The sequence below is a fragment of the Pungitius pungitius genome, chromosome 3, assembly GCF_949316345.1.
Source record: "Pungitius pungitius chromosome 3, fPunPun2.1, whole genome shotgun sequence".
NCBI lineage: Eukaryota > Metazoa > Chordata > Actinopteri > Perciformes > Gasterosteidae > Pungitius > Pungitius pungitius.
The window spans coordinates 10,925,236-10,943,069 of NC_084902.1; the positions used below are offsets into that span (position 1 = coordinate 10,925,236).

Consider the following 17,834-nt stretch of genomic DNA (forward strand, 5'->3'; position numbering starts at 1 on the left):
GTTGCCATACTGCTAAGTGGAGTTTAAAGCCTCATTAGCAGCACCCTTGGAAAATCTCAATTTTGAAGTCGCTTTCAGTTCATCTAATCATAGACAGTAAAAAAAGCTTTTGCAGATGACAGTCAGGAAAAACATGAGCCATATCATGTGCATAATATCCATGAAAGGAAAGAGGAGGCTGATAATGGCAATACTGGCGAAGAGTAAAGCGAATAATCCTTGTGTATTACAATATACATTTAATGTTGAGATTAAAAGTAACTTTGTCTCAGAAGCTTTTATCATATCAATTATTTAGCACATTGTAGGAATCAATAAAAACTGCTCAATTTGGAGAGTATTGTATAGAATTGTTAAAACTCTTCAGAGCTGCAGAAAATAAGACTCAATACAGAGATTGTCTAGAATTTATTTATCTCATATAGCTCTTTTTGAAATTTACAGCCTCCTAGGTCCCTGTCACACCGTTTCAAGCAACTACAAAAAATCCAGGACTACAAACAGCAAACCTAAATCATTGTTTGAGTGCTTACATATGTTTCAACATAACTCAGACTAAAAAAGAAAAGGTGTTATCTGCCATCACTGGAGAGTAGATGCACATTCTCCCACAATTCCAATTGAGTTTAAATATGCAAGTGTTTTTTTTTTCCAAAAGAGAGTCAGAAATATTTCACAAGAAAACTCTGAAAGGGAATATTAAGGTCTGCTTTATTTCTACCAGCTCAAAAGCCAGAATGAACAGCTCTCCAAAAGTAGAGGATTGACACATAAAGGTATCGATTCATTTCTTTCTTTCTTTGTATTGAGACCCAGCGTAAAAAAAAAGAAGAACACTTCCTTCTCCTTTCTCTTTTCCAGTGGTATATCCGTCTTTGTTACTCCTTGACATTTCTGTGGGCACTCTTCACTTTACCCTCCATCAGCTGCGATAACAACCGTGAAAAGTCAAACCTCAAACCTATTGAGGATGAAGATGGCAAAGCAAGAGACCCGAGGAGAAGTGATAGCAGGATTGATATCCGGCCACGAGAGAGGGGAGCTGCCTTGTAATCAAGATGAGAACTGATGTGAGTGCAGCGATGGCTGAATCAAAGGATCAGTGAGTGTCCTTCACATCTTCACGGCCATCTCAAGCATTAACGCTCAAACCATCTGAGCGTAAGAACTTAAATCAACATGCAAACATCTTTTTTTTTCTGTCCTACCTCTACCTTTTGGTTCCTATTTCTTTTGAGCGACACATATTCTGTGTGTGCACTCTGTGTGCTTGTCATGATGTGCACATTCATGTGCTTGTGCCTAAACTCCTCACCTCTGTCGGTGCAGACTGAGCACATCAAAGCTTTGTCTTGACACAGAGGCCCAAGCAATTCAAACATATTTTAATGGGCTGGGCGATAGGGAGGACTCTGTGATAACCTGATGAACAAAGCCTTCCTCGCTTAGATCCATACAACAGCGGTGAGGCCGGGGACGGTAAACAACAGCCTCCACAGCATCTTCTTTGTTTTCAATCCAAACCAGCCAGTCATTTTTAATCTCAACACGATGAGATTCCGCTGGGAGATCTTTGTGGCCCATGCACTATTATTCAAGTCAGATGTAACATTTTAAACCTTGAACAGCTCTTAGACCTGAAATCTTCATTAAGATCTGGTCAGAGGTGGATGACTCCAAAAGGACCACCAAAGATTTATTCTAAGTTATTCATAACTACATAAATTCATATTCAGCAGCATCTGCCTGATCCTTCATGCACTATTCATGTGACACAAGGCCCCAACACTAGAACTACCCGAGCCAGTCCGACTGTTGATGAAACACAAACAGGGCAATCAAACCAAGATAAAAGAGTCTGAATGTAGGCACGTTATGGTAATTCTACACTCAATGCTCCGGTAGCTCTCACGACCTCAAGGTTTGTTTCTGCGGTCTAATCAAAATGCGATTCAGTTTTGGTTGACTAACTGTCCACGGGACAAACATTTATTACATTTACACAAAATGAATGCTCTGAAGAGAAACAAAAAAAAAAAACACAGAGAAATCTACACACAAGGCAAATGTTCTCCTGCATGAGCAACATCCCATCAATACGAGCTCTGCAAGTTCAAAGGCATGGAGGCCGAAAGTGAGCAGTTTGATTGTCCTCGGGATACTCTGATATAAACATGGGCTCATTTCCTGTGCTATGAATAGCAACAACAAGCAGAATGTGGACAAACTTACTGCATATTAAACAAACACACACACTTACGTCAGTAGAAAACATCCGGCAGAATACGATTTTTACATTTTTACACAAGATCGATCAATTTCAGTGTTAAGAAGTGGAAAGTACAATCTATTAGGTTTGTCAGTTGAATGAGTTTCCTTCAGGCCAGCTGGGTTTTAGTGTCTAGACTCACAAACAAGCACAAACACACACACAGACTTACCAATTTGTGTAAGCCTGCATTTCTGTGGCACAGCCACAGTGCCACCAATATGGTAGACGTTACGCGCCAGGAGAGTCGCGACTGTTAACACGGACGGACCATGAATAAAAGGAGATCGAACTTTACTAGAAGATAATGCAGTGGGACCAAAACTTTTTTCCTCCATTTTCTCGGCAGAAAAGAAGTCGCAAATATGAGTCCTCCTTTGCTCAGTCCCAGTGGGCAATACACTCCACCTGTACCTAAAAACTCTTAAAGAAAAAAAAAATGCTTTCGAATTTCCTCAAATCGACCTCTACAGACACTCCAAATCGGCTTCGGACAGAAAGCCGCCTCGATCCGGACTACAGGAAAACACCCCGAAACCCGGCTGTTCATCCTCCTCTGTGCCGTCCTGTGATCTGCGGCGGCACCTTCAACGGACAGATTCCACCTTTCTCCTCGTCATCTGTCCCCCACGCCCCCTTCCTGCTCTTCCCAGCCAGCCCTCTCTGCTGTTTGCAGTCTCTCAGAAGGTGTGCTGCCGGGGCAGTGTGCTGCCAACACGCTGCACCTGATCAACGGGCTCAAATTCACCATTCAAAAAACTCCGTTTTTGTGTGGTTTGTGGCGCGATTATGACGAGCGGAGTGCAACAGATGTGTGTCTCCGCAGCTGGGTTCATTGGGGTCAACCAGTGGGATATGGGGATCAGAACGATGATGTAACGTTTGTGATACTGCATTACTACAAGAAAGATTTAATGGGTTGAACTGTGGGACGTGTGTGTACGGTCCATCTGTCCATCGTGAACTAAATGCTCTTCTCTTTCACACAGGCTTAGCTCTCCTAAGGGGGAAGTCCCGTGTGTCCACGTTTCACTGTACGTAGAACACTGATATTTCTAGGTATTGGATCACCAAAACAGAAATGGACAATTTTTTTTTGAAAAAAGGAAATACCATTAAAAAAAAGAGAATATCATTTGACTTTAAATGAACAATCAAGGAGCTTTATTTTTCTGTAAAAAAGGGGCTCAATGACGAGCTACTGTATATCAAAGATGTGATTAATTGTCACCCAGGCACAGCTGGAGGCATCAAGAAGTGAATACAGCCAGAAGAGCAACAATACAGGGACATTTCATGTTGTCTCACATGATCAGTATGGTTCTTTGGCAATTGTGAAGCTGGCCAATAAGGAGCGACGTTTTTTTAGGATGGTTTTCCATTGTGATCCATTTGAGCATTTTCTCATGTGGCACCGCTATCAGTTCCTTCTAAACCACTACAGATTACCGAAACAAAATATAACTGGGACAAATATTGGAGGCATTTCACAGACATCTATGTCGCATTGTATTAACTTTGATCTCCTGGCTTTCCGTTTAAGCTCCATAACCGGTTTATTATTTGCTTTTCAATAAAATAAAAAAAGAACACCAGCCGTGGCTGTATTTTCTGTTCAGTGCTAACGTGGTACCTGCTAAAGAGCAAAATGTAACACATTATCATTGCCAATGTGAGCCAATTTGTTTTTCAGGATTATTTGTTTTTCTTTAAATCATACCTTCATTTAATTCCGGACTACCAACTAATACATTCCTCATATCATGAATAAAATGAATTTCTTAGTGACTCTGATAAACAGCTGTTATGAGAAACAATAATAACAGTTAATCCGTGACGATGAAAATGACAGTTTATGATTGTCAACGTCTCTTTGCATTCTACAGCGGATTATTTATTAGTGAGTCATAAATATTCAGATGGAAATACATTTTTATGCCGACTAACCACATAATGCCTGTATAGAAAGAATTTGGGTGTTTATCCTCTTATTAGCAACTAAAACAGGTTAGGATACACAGGGAAATTAAACGAAAAGAGGGAAAGCACATACTGTTATCTCACAGTCGCTCAATTCCTCTAATGAAGAGCACCCGAGGCTGCGCTAAAACCAGCCAATGCTACAAATGGGTTCCCAGGTCCCCTCAGGGTGTAGAGGGTCCAGGGCAACAACGGAATGAAAATAAACTCATAATAACTACGGCATGATAATGCATTCACCAAGGATGCTACCTCGGGCTCCCAGAGTGCCAGAGTTGAGCACTGACATCAAAGGAGGGAACAGAAGCCGGAGTGTGGGGAGGGGGGGGGGGGGGGGTGTGAGAGAGAGAGAGAGAGAGCATGAGTGTGTGCAAGTGTGCATGTGGGGAGGATGGATGCCTAAACCCACCTGTATGACTGGGACACCTGGTGTGTTTTCTGGAAGTGCACCAAGCTTCCAGGTTATCTAATACAAACTGCTGAGGGAATGGAGGTCAATGAAATAAAAGCCAGCCTATGTATAATTAGCTTCTTATTCCTGGCGTACACACAAGTATACTCTATGCGTAGACCTGCAGCCTTTTAGAGACGATAGCCTCTCTGTAGTTTTGTAGAAGTTGATGCTCCACATTCACCGCCCCACTTGATGCAAACACAAATGTGAGGTGACATCGGCTAGGTCCAGTGGCAGGTGGATACAGTAACTCGATGTCAGTAAAATTCAATGCAAAATGTTGTGTTTCAGCTCTAACTATACACAACGAGTTGTGTTAGAGGCTCCCTGGATTTCACAATGTGAAGATAGACGATGAGCAAGTAAATATTTTGGCTAAATTGGATGCAGCTGGGGTGGTGTAAGAGATAGAATATTGTCTAAAAAGATTAATTACAACATGAGATTAAGCACCAGTTCTATAACAATACTTATTGATAACATGTGAGTAAATTACGTGTGTAAAAAATGCAAAGATTGGCAAGAATTTTGATAAACTGGAAGTACCAGATTGGATATTCAAAAGGAGCTTTTTGCTCAATCTGTGCTACAGATATATTAGGTTTGAGGTTTGATACCTTGCCTAAAAGAGAGTAGTGGTAATTGGGAAAAAAAACTGGTACTACCTCACAAGCTTTAAGAAATGTCCCTCAATCTGACATAAGTAAGTCATAACTCAGCAGCTATTCGACATGCAGTACCTGTCTTTTGGTACATTACGCCTTCCGTCAGTACCAATGACATTTTTAGGAGAGGAACAAAAAGGAGAACACGACAAAAAAAACAGGAGAAAAGCTGTAAAGATGAGAGTGTTTTCCTCCCTTGGTGTCAGTTAGCGGTTTCTCTGCCCTGGAGCGACAGAAAGGAAGAGGCAGGGACAAAAGGGGGCGCATGCTGCGATTCATCATCATCATCGGTACAGGAGAGACACATGAGGAAAAAACACATTTCACATGGAAAAGCCATTTCCTCCATGTGGAGGAAATGAGCAGCCATCCATGTGCCTCCAAACATGCCTCCCTTCATCATTTTCTCTCTCTCTCTCTCTCTCGCCCTCCCAGCAAGGGCTTATCTTCTAAGCACAATTGTTGCTAAAAATGAATTAAGAGGCAGCCCTTTTGGCCATTCAAGAAACCATGACCCTCCCTCTCACACCACAATGCTCAAATAGATCCATGGGCTGCAGGGGTGAAGACCGACAGCTTGACACATCCTGGTTTTTAAGTGCAAGGGATGCGGCATATTTTTGACACTAATAACCAGGGGACAGATTGGACTTCAATTTTGTCACCAAGGCTCCACCCCGAAGCTCTGTCAGAGTGCGTGGTGCTCAACAAGCCCCCGCGTGGGTTTCAAGGGGTTCCTATTTTGGCTGATGGCAATGTCACAAAACAGTCCGCTTCTGTCACTGAGCTTTGGCATGTGGCAACGCGATGTGGTCTGCGAGCATCTTAGGCAGCTTCTCTCCCAGGGCACTGCAGCGGCATAACCCATAAACCTCTCAGGGATTCCTGCGACCACCGCGGCGGAGGACGCAGAATGGCGTGGAAGAGAGAAAGCGCAGGCCCCTCCACACCTATGTGCTGCTACAGTATCTGAGGGCAGAGCGAGTCTAATCAGATCAACCGAGTAAGAGGCTTTCCTGCCCCCTACTGACAAGAACAAACGGGCATTCTGAGGGACAGTTTCCCCCGCTGCTCCAATGATGCTGTATCACAAGAGCTTGGATATAAAGTGACAAAAAAAACAGTGTCTAAATCAAATTCATATAAAACCATTAAAATATAACAGAATGTGCACATTTTGTGACCACAGATGTCGAAGAACATCAAGTATAACAGAATATTGACTTAATGTTAATTGACAATCCTCAATTAAGATCAATTCATAGATTGAGTCGATGGGGATGTCATTTTCCACAAAAGCAATGGAGAAATAACGCATGCGGCTTCAGCTTTCCACACAGGGTACTAGGCATCCAAAGGAATGCGCGCCCAGCACTGCATGCTCTCCAAAGAGGAAATATCAAAACGGGGAAAAGGCGTGAAAATTCAAACTTACCATTCTCCAAACTGAGATTTCTGCAAACTTCAAGTTCTGCCATTTAGGAGTCGAGTTGTTTATCTCACAAGGTTCCTCCATGCGTTTTGGACATGATGTTTATCCCCTAATTGCAGCGAGTCGAAAAACGACCACGCCATGCCCGACTGGTCCATCACTCCCAGATGATGACTGGACGTTCACGTGAAAATGCGGCATATTAACGAAGTGTCACTTTTATTGTTCGAAAAACGAGCCTGAGAAACACAGCGCTCCTCGACATCCGCCTCCTGTGAGCGATCTGTGGAGCGAGTTCACAGACCATCAATCCTGCGCGCTCACCCTCTCCTCTCGCCAGCCGCAACACACCAGGCGAACGAAAAAATAAATAATAAATAAGCCGATTTCTCACACTCTCGTTGCACCGACGCAGGGTGGCTGTTAATAAGCAAAGAGATTAGCCAATGCGCGGAAGGAGACGGAGTGAATGTGAGCGCGCGGAGCAGTGGCTTAACCCGCCAGAGTTGGACATGTTGGGCCATTCGAGTCTCATCCAGCTAAATGACCACCGAGCCAAACGGATGCCACATTTTTTTGTGTGCGCGCGTGTGTGTGTGTGTGTGTGTGTGTGTTTGTTTGTTTATTTTTGGTCGGACAATAATGGGAGATGATCCTAAGCATGCTGCCATTTGGCACGCATGTCAGCGGTATATGACCTACTTTACGCTCTCGGCATCTCGGTCTCTCGTTTTGTGCTTCCTAAAAGATGCAGCAGTGAAAGATGGAATATGCGGGGTTTGCTCTGCGATGGGCCCTTTCTCCAAAAAGAGAGTAAGAGCGCGCACGTTTAGTCTAAACATGTGTTAATAGTTTAGCTTTTTCAAAAACTTTCTCAGCGTGTGTCCACAAGCGCATCCTTGCTGAGTCAATTCCTTAATGAACGCTGTGGTCAGTTTGAAGCTCCGCAGATTAATCTCGCTCCCTGTTAAACGTTAAATCCATGTCATTTCGGATAAGCGGGAGACAATTATAAAGTGACGCGCGCACGCGCGCGCGCACGCACACGCACTCTCTTTCTCTCTCACACAAGCAGAGGTTACCAAATCGATAAATGCTTTTTGGAGGAATAAAACGACTGACCATCAGTGTTCCCTGCTGCTCGTGTGTGTAGGTGTGCGTGCGTGTGTGTGCGCGCGCGCGTGTCATTTTCTTTGTGCACACGGTGTACACAGTACAGAAGTAGGCTACATGGGGCTTTCCAGTGATTGCTCACTGTGAATTAAATGGTAAAGCTCTTTTCATTTACACCTGCCTGATCGCAGACAGACAACCCCCCCCCCCCCTCCACCTCCACCTCCTCCTCCTCCACCCTCTTCCCTAAAACCTCCTTCTGATTTATGTGCCACGTCCAAACAAAAACCATCAATGTGTCATTTGTAAAGGAGTGGAAACAACTGGGAGGAAGAGAAAGAGGGCATGATGAAGCAATTTCATGTGGAAAATAGACAGGAAAAGAGGCAAGCCAGATGTTGGTTCTGTGTGACGGTAAAGGACCAAACTGGGAGGAAACAAGACGGCAGACAGACATATGGATCTTAAGTTTTGGTGAAGAGGCTACAGGCAGTTCATTCTCTCCACGTTCCGTTTCTTTTCCCTTCATCCCTTTGGCGTAACTCTATTGATTAGCATCAGAAAAGGCTTTCTTGTAAAAGAATGGATAGAAAAGAGTTAAGTCTGGTGCAGGTCGTTTCTGGGGGGGGGGCATGGCTATAGTGAGTCAAGGTGAGGCTGTAAGGGGTCTGTCTGCTGAAGGCGTGACGGCAAAGCCGAGGTCAATTTAGGATTTGTCTCGGGGATCTGTCAGTGTGTGCAGCCTGGCTGCCTCGATACTCATGATCAAATTAATGTCCGGATTAATGTCAGCTTTAAGGGTTGCCGGGGTTCAAAGAATCATAGAACATAACATAACAGCTATGCATACATGTGTCAGGTTACTCACACTGAGGTGTGCAAACATGCACGAGAATCCTCTTGTTTATGAGTAATAATATGAAATAATCCCACAGGATAACCATACATTTCAAAGCACACTTTTTTGTACAGGCAAATCCACATCCTGAAGGAAGACTTGTGGACCGATTTTCAGTTCTGTCAAGTGTTTGAAGTGTGTACCATTAATGAGGTTTGATTGATGTCACGGGACCCATTCTTGACTCTACTATCTGCAATGTGAAAGCCTATGGTGTTTGAGGCACAGTAAGTGGAGACCAGTCTCCCTCTACTGTTCATTCCTGTAACGTACAGTTATCAGAGAATATGTGTCTGCCCGTTCATTTGCACCTGATCAGGAATCGGTTTAGCTACTAACGTGCGGGTTGTGTTCTTATACTGTACTTACCGTGAAAGGTGCTGTTGTCGGTCAGGAAGTGCCGGCGGTACTGTGGCTCTCCTTTCCTGTTCACCACCCAGGAGCTCATGTTGAGAGGACCGACAGGTGGATGACCTGTGGAGGAGAAGAAAGATATTCCAAACATGTTTTGGGGAATTGAATGAACCTAAAAGATAATTTATTATATATTTGTATATCAATAAATAAACTTGATTTCTTGTGCTGGGAGCCAATTCACAACTCTTTTAAAAAAAAATCAAAGATGCAAATTAAAACAAAGAAAATAGTTTACAGGCAGAACAAAACTACATCTTAGACTTTGATGGGGATTCTTTTTTAAGGGGGGTTCTCTAGAGATTTAGATGAAAGTTTGATATTTTAGAACTGAGGGACAAATTAAATTAAGGAAATATTTATGTTGTGTGTAAAGAAGACTCATGCAACTTGCAAGGGATTCAAAAGCAAAATATATACAGGAACTAAAAAAAAACATTTTCCTCTCAGTTTTATTCAGTGAGTGAACTGGGTGTGTTTTTTGTGTCTCTTCAGAAATGTCATTGAGATGTGATCACAATCTGCATGTTAATTAATTAATTAAATGACAGACAGCTTATAGCGGTTTAACTTATCGATGTAGCAGGCTTTTTGCGGTTTTTCCAGCATTTTCCTCCTCTTTACCAAACCGTAATCCTACAATTTCCTAACAATCAATTTAGTCCTTATTGTCCAACCTTTTTGTACCATTTTTAGATTCTACTTTTATTTCTCCTGGCCATTATCTCCGGATTCCCAATTTCCTTCTGATCACCTCTCATTCCTACCCTGCCTACTGGCAGTCTGACCGCTTAGTGTTTCCCCACCTGTTGCTCATCTGTCATTCTCTGGTTTACTGCATCCACACAAACACACACACACACACACACACACAGAAGATGTATAGATCTGGAAAGGCTCGGAGCCTCTGAGACAGTTATTGGCGTCTGGTGGCGGCTGACCCAAGTAGAGGTGAGTATCTGGTGGAACACGTAGAGTTCACGGGTGGATTTTCTTTGACTTGAAAGTACTTTCCTGCGACCCTTTCGCCGCCGCTCTTTGAAAGACAGAAGCCTGTTCTGTCTGTGATGTTTATGACATGCGATATGGACAAAGACCCCTGATTCTGTTAACATGGTAGAACTGAAGCACGCATTGTTGTACCATTGCAGTTTGTTGTGTAACTCATTAAATATCTGCTCTCTTTTTTAGTTGTAAATTAGACAACCAATGTTTAATAACATTGTAAGGCTGAATAATGAATAATGTCAGGCTTTAGCCTTTGGTGTGACAAATAGAGCTTTGACCCAATATCATCACTTTCACATAACTATAAAAGTTGCAGTGTAGTAGAAGTTCTCTTCATGGTACAAGCATAAAGTAATCAGATGCGTTTTTGTCACAGTCATTAAACTCCACCTTATGCTCACAATTCCTTTGTGTGACTTGAGTAAGGCCCTTGTGGCTTACTGCTTGCTAACAGAATCTCATTTCTAAATTACTGTTTGTTTTCATAACAGAGCCCATAGTGGATAGAGGAGCAGTAGACTGTTTGATCAGCTTTGATGAAATATCAGGTACAGCTAGGTTATATTAATTCACCACTAACATTGAAGTTACGTGGCAGAATGTGCATTTATAGAAACAGCGAGACAGTAATACAATGCAACGAAATAGGATTAAAATGCAACTACCAGGATCTCAAAACGAAACTAATAACTGATATAAGCTTAAGAGGTGCTGATATGTGGATTTTGTTCATTTTCGATCAAGCCATTATAGATGTTTTTCCACTGTTTCCATTCTTTATGCTAAGCTAGCCTAGCCGAGGCTGCTGTGCGTCGGTGCATGTTCGGGCTGAGATAGTAAAACCCCTTTGCTCTTGTGGATGTGTGTAACACTAGTAACTAAAGGGGCCCAAACCTCAGGGGAATGCAGTCTGCTCTTTGCAGACTATCAGGCTACTGGGGGGGGGAAAGCTGCTAATAAATATAAAAATCTCACTACCAGACTACCTGATGAGTTACTCTATGCCAGGCCTTGATAGGAAGAGGCAGAGGACGCCCCCAAGTTAAAGTTTTGTTGTTATATAAAATATAAATATAAAAAAATATAAACATATAATGAAACTAAATATAGCTATTCTGCATTTGAGAACACTAAGGCAGTGGCCTATAAATGGCACCATTTAAATAAACGGTTACTATTTGGGAATTTCATATATATATATATATATATATAAAATATTTCAAATATTTAGAGCACTGCTTTGCCACATATAACACATTTTTAGAGGCAAGGATTTTTTTTTTTGGATCCCTGATTTTATTCAGATGTATCACCCGTATCGTTTTTATGGGTGGCACAGTTTAATTTAAATAATAAGCACTGCAGCACTTAGCGCATTTGGCACAACTATGAACATAAGACTCAATATTAAATCATAACCCGTTTTTAAAAGGCTGTTTAATGTTCATGGCCCATGGAACAAATAACTCCTAATTTAAGCAGGTTTATTTGTAAAAATGACCCTCTCATGCACATGCGAAAGAGCACTCTAAAAAACATAAATAATGAAACAAACAATGGTTATTCTTTTTTATGTGACCAGCTAGTGCGCATTATTTAAAAATATTTATTTCTAAATCTGCAAGTGTCTCATTGATTTATAAACATCAAGCAGAGGCATGTATCCAACACTGTTATGATGCTTCCTAGATATCTCCCCTCTACAAAAAGTCACCAGGGAAAGACGAGGATCCTTAAGTCATTTGGCCAGTGGACCACTTGGTGTTCTACAGAGTCAATGAGAAGCTTGTAAAGTGCTTGTTAAGCAGTTTTCAGAAGAGAGAGCAAGCAGTCTCGGGATGTTGATGGCGAGTTTCCAAAAGCTTCTCACTAACTCCTTGATACACAAAATTAAAGGGTGTAGAGGGAACTGGAGTTCAAAGGCGTTTTGGAACTTAATGATGCAATATCTGAAAAAAGAGTCCACGGTAAAATCTTCAAATCGGATGTTTTTTCGGTAAGACAATTCAAATCAATTCTATTCATAATTAAATCAAATATGTCCAGTCTCTGCTGTTTCTTAGAGCCTTCGACCTGATGAGGAAAGCAGCAAGGTTACTGAGGGTTCAGAGTTGTTATGAGGGGGCACTTGGGCACCGAGGTGGTCAACAGACACTGGTAAATGACGAGGACGCAAAGACCTAATCTCTCCTCCCTGTCCCAATCCTTTACCTTTTACTTTCAGGTTTTAGACTTCACCCTCAGTCTTCCTTTCTTTTCTGCCAAAAATCTTCAAATATTCATGAGGGATCACAGCACCCACGACGAGTCACGTTACCGCTCATACAACCCTACACCAGCAAGCCGATACACTGTTCACAATGCTCCTAGTCACATAATAACAAGGAAGTCGCTATATGGCTCTTGCGTTCTTGCACACATGCATACCCACACAGACTCTACAGCATTATTTTAACAGGAACTGTTTATAGTGACAGCAGGTGAAATCTAAAATCAGACGAATTTCTTGGGAAAGTTCAATGAACGACCGCAAACTGCACATACAAAAGTAGTTAAGTGAGATTGGATCTCAGGCCTTTATGCCTGTATCATTGTGCGAATAAGCCTGAACGGCTCTGCCTGACAATGACCCTCCTTGTATGACAACACTCTGCAAGGTTTATCAGGCAAGAGTAAAGATGGAGAGTCACCTCTGTGTTTTTTGGGGGGGATGCAATTAGTGTCACACCAGCTCTCTGTCACTTTAAATCTCTTTGTCTTTCACACCCGGGCAGCTACACACAAGCACTCAAATCAAATAAAAAAAAATCCCCAAGGACCCTGCTCTCGGACGGGGGGGATCTCCCCATCTCTTTCTCTCTTCGATGGCTGCCGGCTGAGTTAAATAAAGGCCTTTGTTATGCTGTCCTGCTGCAAATCAGTTGTTAAAGCACAATGGGAATGAGCACCAACATGTGAAATGCATGCAGCAGAAAATTCTTTATCAATCACAAATCTTAATTATTGATTTAAGTAGAATTAAAGCCAAAGTACATGACATATATACATATATATACCTCACCTCAGCTCAAGCCTTTGATGGTTGTCAACAAAGATCAAAGATTACCCAAGAAATAGGTTTTGAGCCTTATTTTCTTACCCAGAGTGGTACAATGAAGATGATAAGTTAGTGTCTTGAGATTCTATATTATAGAGCAGCTTTACAGGTGAACATTGGCTTGGATATGATATACAGCATCCTGCCAACAGTAAATTTAAAGTGACAGTTAACTGTATGCCTATTGCCATAGCAACAAAAGTGGCCAGTTAAGTGCCAGGAAAAAGTGTTGTTAAGTTAGACAAATGCGGGAGGGGATTTCTCAAAGAAATGTCTTTATGACTTACAACAATCATGGAAGGTTTACTTACTTCTGCCAGTTCAATTTGGAGAGATTTGGAAACCACGTTGTCAGCTTCCTCACAGCAATTCCCCACAGCCCCCAGGACAGTGGTCCTTCAGGCGCTGCGTGCCCATGACATTGGTCACAGATGTGTTGTAAGTGTGCGATAGTCCCAGCAGTGTGGCTTCAAGGAAAGAGTAGAGTCCCAACAACTTAACTGGTGGGGATAAGTAAGTACCCACCACTACATCAAGCACGGTGTCCTTTCAAACGAGTCCTACCAGTGTGCGTAGGGGGGCGGGAGGGAAAACCCGGAATGGATTTCATGTGCGGGGGGAGGGGGGGGGGTAGTAAAATACGATGAAGAAACAGGAAGCCTTAATGATGCACAAAAAATATTTGACGTTAATTGGTTGTTGATTGAATAAAGCTTCCATTTGGGAAATTGTTCAGTAATGTACACCATGCAGTATCCCAGGTACCATGCGGCACATCAATGAAGCAGCTGCATTACGAGAAAAAGGTCACATCATTTCCTGCAGTGACAATAATGAGCACTAAATCTCTGCAATCTTCAGCTTGGGAAATGTTTTCCCCCTCCTTCCCCTTTCAATCTGTCCCGTGGTTTCCCTCCAACTCCTCCCTGTGTGCGAGTTCAAAGTCTGGCAGCAACAGCCATCAGGCCTGAATTGCACCTTACATTTTGAACCAGCCCACCAATCACAAGCCGCCCTGACCAGTAACAGTCGCTAGTATCATTTGCACAACAAAAGAGAGCTGATTCATCAACCCCCTCTTTCCCTCCCCTTTCCTTCACTCCCTTTCCCTTCCACCGTGACTCCTCCTCTCTTGTCTTTGTGCTCGGACCCAAAATCCCCTTCTACCCCTGCGACCCTCCTCCCCTTTGCACTAATCTCCTCAAACCCATTGGATTGACTGGCCGGTGGTCACACTCGATGCATCGGGACCCCCTCACCCTGCACCCCACAGGGCGCTCATTACAGTCTGCCTTCATTTGCAGGCCTTCATCCTCCTCCTCCTCCTCCTCCTCCTCCTCCTCTTTTGTGCATCGATGAAGCATTGATAGCAACCGCAGCATGTGGAAGCGCAAGGTGCAATTTTGGCACTGGACTTGTAGTGCAAACAATAATGATAACCACATGAGGGAAATCCTAGAAATAAAAGGCATTTGCTTTGGAGCTTGATTGTTTGTTCTTCATTCATTGCCCCGAAATGAGATCAAATCAAGACAGTTTATAAGCTCTGATTGGTAATCAAATATCGTGATAGAGTTGCAGCTAAAAGGGCCCTCTTTGTACATGCTTCACGATCCCCACGCATACACAACATATAAGGCCCGCATGGGGTTTGAAAAGTTTAGCCTTGGCTAGCTTTGTATTTCACATTTTGTGTTTCTATAGCAACAGTCAGAGGGATCCCCCCTCTCCATTTTGAACACCATTAACATACCACACCTTCTTTTTGTGATAAGTAGGGTCTTCCACACACACATGAGGCTGTGCTAAGCTACGATGAAATGGGGTAAGTGAAAGCCAAAGGATTCAAATCAGGGTTTGCAATACATTTTAATAATTTCAAACTTCTAGTAAAACTAAAACACAAACCATTGCAACAGGTGTAATTAGTAATGTAAACTCAGTAAGATCAGGTTGTTTTCATAGCGTTAATAAGCGTATGTATCACACATTACATATTAGTGATGGATGGAACATTTTAAAGCCTGTGGTAAGATTGCTTTGTGTCAATATGTAACAGGTAAACAGAATAAATGAGACAGATTATGTCTCGTCACATTTTAATTAAACAGCTCTCTTGGAACCATCATTCACTGTTCTTCCCAAACATCCTCGTCATCAGTCTGAATAAAGCATTGGCCCTGACAGCCTTGGAGGCTCTCTCCCACAGGCTGTCCTGCTCCCACAGTCCCCGCCCCTTCTTCTCAGCTTTGACCTCTGCCTTGTGCAGCCGTTTGAGGAGACGCCAGTAGAGGCGAGAGTCCGGCAGGACCCCGACCAGGGGAGCAGTGCGGGCCAGACCGAGCCGCAGGACCTCCTCGTTCATACAGTGGCTCCACATCGACCCCGGCTGGAGAAAGAAAGACATTACGTACAAGAAGACGAGCGCATTTTCAGCCACTGGCTGAGAGACTGACAGTCCCTTTGTCTCACTTACTTACCCCGCTTTGAGACACCAAACAGTGCAGCATGTCGTCTTCCCGGCTGATAAGTTTTAGCCAGACTGTTTGGGCAGGAGCCAAGTTCTTGTGCAGCCACACTTTGCCCTCCGGAGTCAACTCCACGCCTGCAAGATGCACCAGCATCGGGGACGTGCCCCCGCCTAAAGTGGACATGAATCAGAGAGCTGATACGATACTTTGTTTTATTTACCTTGTTTTGAGAAATAAAAATTTGGGTTTTTTTCAACATGTTTGGGGGGGGTGGGGGTGGTCTCAACAAAGCAGCTGTATGTGAGCTTTTCCTTCATATAGTAGTTTAATATTGGAAAAGTTAAGCTTCATATGAGTAACTGTCTAACTAAGCAAGACAAACAATTGACCTGGTTAGTAGTGACACATTTAGTGTGGTGGTTGTGTTTTAAATACACAATTTTTAGCCCCAGCGGCTGGTGACTAGGACTTAATATAAAAAATATCCCACATAGACCAGCCACATCTGTCCCGAAACGAGGGATTTAACCATCTTAACAATGTGGGAGGTCAAGTGGGAAGTAATAATTGAAATAACGACACAATCTTCTCCTGAGAGACCTTCACACCGAACATGCTGACAGTGCACTCTATATAAAGCATTAACTACATTAAGTTATTGGTTAGTGAATACAATAATTTAATAACACAGATAACAAGATTAACTGTCACTCTAACTCATGAAAAGAAGATGGAATGCATTTACAGAGTAAATATGTCTCACTTGCACTTGTGGTTGTAACGAGACAAGAAGGGGCACCTTCAGTAATCTGTCATGAAACTGGAGTGTGCTGATTGGACCATTTTATTTATTTAGACAGTTTATGGTTATCTTTGTGTAAGGTATGACACTAACAGTACAATTTGTGTGTGTTGTGTGTATGTGCGGCCGCCTTCATGACTTCACTCAAAGGATACCCTTACCTTTGTCTTTTGAAAGTAACGAAGAGACGATTGGCAGATAAATTGGGACATGTTCCACCTCAAGTCCTCTCTCTGTGATTGAATGAACTCTCCCACGAAGGCTGATATTCCTCTCAATGAAACGAGCAGGAATCTCAGACACAGCTCGGAATTTAGTGACCTAAAGAGGTGGAATGAGACAGCTAAAGAGGTCACATTAAATGACTCAACCGTCTGAAATGTAATTTCATAAACACAGTAGTCTAACATTATGAAAAGAGGTTGTAAGTGGGTTTGGAGTTAAGAGAGTGGATAGACCACAATAATCTAGAGTTGCCAATTAACCGACAAGGATTAGTGTCAAATTTGAACCTTAAACTAAATAGGGATGTAATTAATTTGCAACAAAATTAAATCTTCATTAAATCCAAAATGCACCCGTTAGAGGAGTTTTTTAATTGGAGGGTCCCTTTACCCCAATGTGGACCTTAATTATCTTACCAGTTTAATACTCCTTGCAATTACAATGACACCAGCAACCGCCAATCCTGTGCTGATGTTCTGTGTGTGAGACAAAAGAGAGATGAAGGGTTTCGAGTTGAACAGATAACAGTACTACCATTGAGCCAGTTGAGTAGTATTAGTGACACACGAGGGCATCAAAAACACCACCTGGAAGGAACCATGGTGGAGCCTGACATGGTCAGGTCAGGGCGTTGACATCATTTCGTGTGGAGGAATAGTTTGGGAGTAACATGGATGAAATGTATATGCAGATATACAATTTCATGCGAATGCCCACTGACAGATTAATCGTAGATGCACGTGGCTCACGTATACTATCTGGCTATGAACTGACCGCTGCACTGCACTCTCATCTACAATTTGACGTCACACAAAAGAGACTCCTACCCGCACAAGTGCTAAGTGATCATCTGCAAACTGAGATATCAAAGACACGATTTCATGAGACGAAGGATGTCCTTGATCTCTTTGTTGTCTGCCTGTCAGCGTTTTGTCAGTTTCTGTTTCTCCGGAAGACTCCGGCATGTTGTTGACACTTGCTATGCACCCGATGCCCCGCCTCTGTG

General features: G+C 42.7%; 2 protein-coding genes across 7 annotated transcripts in view; both read right to left on the bottom strand.

The window, feature by feature from the left end:
- plch1 (phospholipase C, eta 1) overlaps positions 1-13,857 on the bottom strand; it is a 42,430-nt gene extending 28,573 nt beyond the window's left edge. For 2 of the 6 annotated variants that reach the window (XM_037464868.2, XM_037464858.2), the window contains exon 1: positions 2,442-2,845. In XM_037464868.2, coding sequence (XP_037320765.2) covers positions 2,442-2,607 — 166 coding nt within the window. In that variant the 5' untranslated portion in view covers positions 2,608-2,845. Of the gene's footprint in view, positions 1-2,441; positions 2,853-6,803; positions 7,679-9,180; positions 9,286-13,641 lie in introns of those variants that run through there. The other 4 variants (XM_037464906.2, XM_037464895.2, XM_037464877.2 and 1 more) reach the window with 3 other exon arrangements.
- Positions 13,858-15,181: 1,324 nt separating this feature from the next.
- On the bottom strand, positions 15,182-17,817 carry c18h3orf33 (c18h3orf33 homolog (H. sapiens)). The gene is made up of 5 exons (XM_037480657.2): positions 17,656-17,817; positions 17,245-17,304; positions 16,765-16,924; positions 15,811-15,971; positions 15,182-15,719 (listed from the first exon to the last, which is right to left on the bottom strand). Exons 1-5 carry the CDS (start codon positions 17,791-17,793, stop codon positions 15,456-15,458), a joined length of 783 nt encoding a protein of 260 aa, XP_037336554.1. The 5' UTR covers positions 17,794-17,817; the 3' UTR covers positions 15,182-15,455.
- Positions 17,818-17,834: the final 17 nt, after the last annotated feature.